We start from the raw sequence: 4186 nt of genomic DNA on the forward strand, positions 1-4186 counted from the left end.
TGGTGATGGTGCTAGCTTTATCGGAGCTAGCAGTTAGGATATTACTCGGTTATTGAAGAATAACCTAAGAGATTGTGTGAATTTGAAATAGGATTTGTTTGGACATTTGTCCAATACTTGATGGTGGATTTTTGAATTGTGATTATTGAGCCTATTCGATGATTGATATTTTCATTGAGTAAATGATTTTTTAATATCATTTATTCGTCAAATATGTGCTATCATGTTATATATAGTGTTTGACCGACCGTTTAACATTCTCTATTTGACAAAACATTTTATTATATTGTACATGAATATATTGTTCAACTTTCACTATTATCTTAACTGCAAAGTGCTCAAACTTATCTCTGATTATGCAATTAATTGTAAGGGTTGTTTTCATTCATATTTTTTCATGAAGCATGACATTCAGGTAATATTATAAATGCGAAACCCATTTTCAAGGTTGGAATTGAGAGTGACTTCGCTCCTTTGTTCGCCATGTCACTTTTAAGATTGTGATGGACTCCTCTGAAAATCATTAGCGCACAGCCTCTGTGATCACCGCATGACAAGACAAATTGCATAATTTTCAACACAGAACATAGTCGACCAAATGACTTTAAATTTACTGATGTATCATTTTCAAACCTCTACCTGTTATTGAGTTTAAATTGCAGAAAATGGAAATAGATATAGCATAATTTTGCAATATCATCCATATTCGACCAAATGACTGTTAATTTATTGATATATGATCTCCAAACCTCTACCTGTTACTTAGTCTTTTTTTGGGTCAAATACCTGTTATTGAGTCTAAATTGCAAAAGATGGATATAGATAAAGAATATCCAGATCTATCTCTTATTCAATTCAAACTTGGAAAAAAGGGTATAATCAAAGAAAGTATTTTCATATATACTTCTAATTGATACTAAAAGTCCCACCCCTTGAAGATTCTTCCCCATGTTTCTTTTCCCTTGAGCCTTTTAACTACCTGCTCAAGTCCAATATATACCATTAATTGATATGGCTTATTTTGAATATGTTTTGTTGAACAAATTTCAATAATATAATATTAACGTGAACAATATATTTATTTAATACAGCATAATCTCTATAACCAAGAAAAGAATAAATTGAATTAATGAAGAAAGTCACTCTGTAAATACTAAAAAACAATTAAGAAACTAAACATAATTTCAAGATACTATCACATTTATACTTGTCAAACATAACTTGTCACACCCAACTAGATAAATAAATAAAATAAGAAAAATAATGCTCTTAGCAACAGAAGAGATGCTGATCTTGGATTCACATTCAAATGTGGACAGACGAGTATATCACAAGGATTCGACTCCTAGAACCACACTAAAATACAAAGAGCATCTCTTGAGACGACTTGAAACTTATGCAAAACAAGTTAAGTGCCAGCTTTTTCCTCCCCAAGAAAGCTACGTGCACAAGCAAGTTTGATAGAGAGCGAGAGAGAACGAGAGGGGTCTCATCTTGAGAAGTCAGATCTCTCCACGAAACCCCTCTTGAAAAATTTCCTGGAGACTCTTCTTATACAGCACGTGGGTATTTAGAAAGTGGTCAACTGGTCAACCACGCGAAAAATAAGGGGAAAAAACCGACCTGCAAAGTAATGGTGACTCCAGACTAAAAAGCCAAAGCCAATGTTTTGGCGTTCGCAAAAGAGTTTGGTGGGGTCTGAACAGAGAGAGAGAGAGAGAGAGAGTGATTCGTGGGCACCTTTCTTTCTCCTCAGAGATCTCAAACACTTTGAACCCAAAGGAAAAAGGAAATGAAATGAGCGGGTGTGATTATTAGGGTATGGTAAGTTGTTGGTCGCCAGCTCCTGATGAGATGAGAGTTTCGCTGGAGATCACATGAAATCCAGAAGAGCTTGACGCAGAATCTTCGCGAGATCCCTCACGTTCAAGCTGAATCCCACGTCCATCTGCAAGATTTTTTTTTTTTTTTTTTTTTTTGATGGCGTAAATATAGTTTAATTTTCTTTTGCCGCAATATGGTGTTGAAGTTGCGAAAGAAATTGGAGCAACTATGTTGATAGGTATATTTACCTGAGCTAAGATGGTAACATCTAGAAAGGAACTCCCAAAGGGCATGACGCAGCTGTTCTCGACAGTTAGGTTCAATTTCTCTATTTCGCCGATCAATTTTGATATAAAACCATTACGCTTCTCGCAGTGGATTTTGATGAGGACACACTTTCCAGAGACTCGTGCCTCAATTTCCGGAAGCGAGAGTTGCTGGTCAATTTGATTGCAGGAGTTCCCGTCGGACAAAGAAGACATGTTGTCGGCTGCAGCAAGTTCGGACTTCTTCACCACGATGACGGACTCCACAGTCTTAGTTGCCACCTCCTCCTCAAGCGCCTTGACGCGTTGTTGAAGCTCTTTCAAGTACTTGATGGCATCCTCGAGGATGGAAGCCTTGTCCATCTGATATACACATTCAGCATAAGTGTTAGAATATACATGGGTCGTCACAATTCTTTAAACACGGGAAAATATTTTGAAATGTTTACCTTAAATCTGAAACGAAGAAATAGAGAGGAAATTATTAGTTGCGAGCATCGAGATTAAGTTGAATTTAATCTCGAGATTATAGCTCATATGAATTTTTTTCTTCATAATTGTTTTCTTCACATACATCTAGTTTGCAAACTTAGGCTTTTGGTCGTCTTTTCTTACTAAGTTTCATGTCACAAGATGAGCATCAAGTTTAAGCTGTAATCTCGAAAAATAAACAACTAAGCCATGTGATTATGGGGTATGAATTAAGCGTATTTAGCATAAATTTTCGAGAGAAGCCACTTTTAGAGAACCGCATATATCAAGAGAGCACGTATCTAAAACCCTCCAACTGGGCAAGGTGGAATTTTTCAACACTGGGATGTGTTGCTTCTCTCTCGTCAGGCGTCAAAGACCAAGCTAATTTGCCCTAGTCTCATGCTTAATCCGACCCGTCAATCATACACTCCCAGCAATTTCCAAGCTTCTACGGTATGTACCTTGCTAAGGTTCGGAATGACAGCTGAGAGTGCGATGAAACGCTCAGTGATCTTCTCGCGGCGCTTCCTTTCAGCTAGCACGTGCTCTTGTGCGTGTGCCGGTGTCCTGCTCATTGGGCTGGCGCTTTTCATCTTTGGTCCCTCACAATCTTGGACTTCAAAAGTGCCTTCGACACGAAACAAAGCAAAAGAAATATTGTTCTGAGTATTTAACGAGAAGAGGTTCGATTTTCAAAGCACAGATTTCAGATATGATGCATTGGTCTCTTGCAAGACTTTACCATAGAGCCGATCGGATATGGCTGGAGATGAATCAGGGTTCCCGAAAGATATCAAGCGGGAATCAGGAGACGGAGATGGAGCCGGCAACATAGCCGCGTTGCAAGTCATCGTTTTGTGCTCTGTTGCACACGGGGAGCTGCAGCTCTCAGTCTTAAGCCGTTTCTGGGGCCTCTCGGTGAACGCTTGAGATGTTCCGACAGATCGTGCGGCAAAACTGGGCATCGTGTATGGGCTAATAAGAGGGTGTAAATAGGGCGGTAATGAGTTCGAGCAGGGGTCTGAAGGAAAGTGTGGATGGAACAAATCAAACTCATCATCAAGTGAGAAGGAAGAGTTCTGCTGTTGTTGCTGCTGCTGCTGATGATGGAAATAAGCTGCATCTTCAGCCATCTGTCGATACACCCCAGGAAAGGGGAAACGAAAAAGAATCAACATGCGATTGAGTATATTCAAAAGAAATTTGATCATGGAAAACGGGAAGGAGCGTTACTTTGGGAAGTAGTCTAGCAGCTAAGATCTCCATCGGATCACCCCCTTCTTCTCCTCTTCCTGGGTCCTCTAATCACCCTGAACAAGAAATGAAGACGATGACATTAACTAAATGGAAAGGTAGGAAAAGTTGGTGCTGGAGTTTCTATACTCGATGTCAGATTTATGTGTGTGTGTAAAGATTAATCGAGTTAAAACATAGTCGATTACTTTGTGCTGATCAAGGTAAGGAACAAGGAAAAAGAAATCAAGGTCATCACCTGTGAAGAGAGAGAGAGAGAGAGAGAGAGAGAGAGAGAGGCGAAGCTTAATTCTTCAATGGTGGAATTGAAGGGACAGTTGTTTTTTTATTTATTTATATCCGAGCGAGCGCCCACACGCGTACTCGGC

At 39.2% G+C, this 4186-nt stretch overlaps 1 protein-coding gene across 1 annotated transcript; it reads right to left on the reverse strand.

Annotated features, from left to right (window-relative positions):
• Window positions 1-1235: 1235 nt before the first annotated feature.
• LOC104414080 (transcription factor bHLH18) lies at window positions 1236-3647 on the reverse strand. The gene is made up of 4 exons (XM_039298725.1): window positions 3307-3647; window positions 3026-3192; window positions 2073-2453; window positions 1236-1948 (listed from the first exon to the last, which is right to left on the reverse strand). Exons 1-4 carry the CDS (start codon window positions 3527-3529, stop codon window positions 1874-1876), a joined length of 846 nt encoding a protein of 281 aa, XP_039154659.1. The 5' UTR covers window positions 3530-3647; the 3' UTR covers window positions 1236-1873.
• Between the last annotated feature and the right edge of the window lie 539 nt (window positions 3648-4186).

The sequence above is a fragment of the Eucalyptus grandis genome, chromosome 8 (genome assembly GCF_016545825.1).
Source record: "Eucalyptus grandis isolate ANBG69807.140 chromosome 8, ASM1654582v1, whole genome shotgun sequence".
Lineage (NCBI taxonomy): Eukaryota > Viridiplantae > Streptophyta > Magnoliopsida > Myrtales > Myrtaceae > Eucalyptus > Eucalyptus grandis.

What these genes read in the sequence shown, in the direction of transcription:
- LOC104414080 (XM_039298725.1), bottom strand. Translation starts at nt 3,529, where the DNA reads ATGCCCAGTTTTGCCGCACGATCTGTCGGAACATCTCAAGCGTTCACC. An exon ending in TCATTCCGAACCTTAGCAAG is followed by an intron (nt 2,454 to 3,025) that starts GTACATACCGTA and finishes TGTGTATATCAG; the next exon opens with ATGGACAAGGCTTCCATCCT. An exon ending in ATGTTACCATCTTAGCTCAG is followed by an intron (nt 1,949 to 2,072) that starts GTAAATATACCT and finishes AAAATCTTGCAG; the next exon opens with ATGGACGTGGGATTCAGCTT.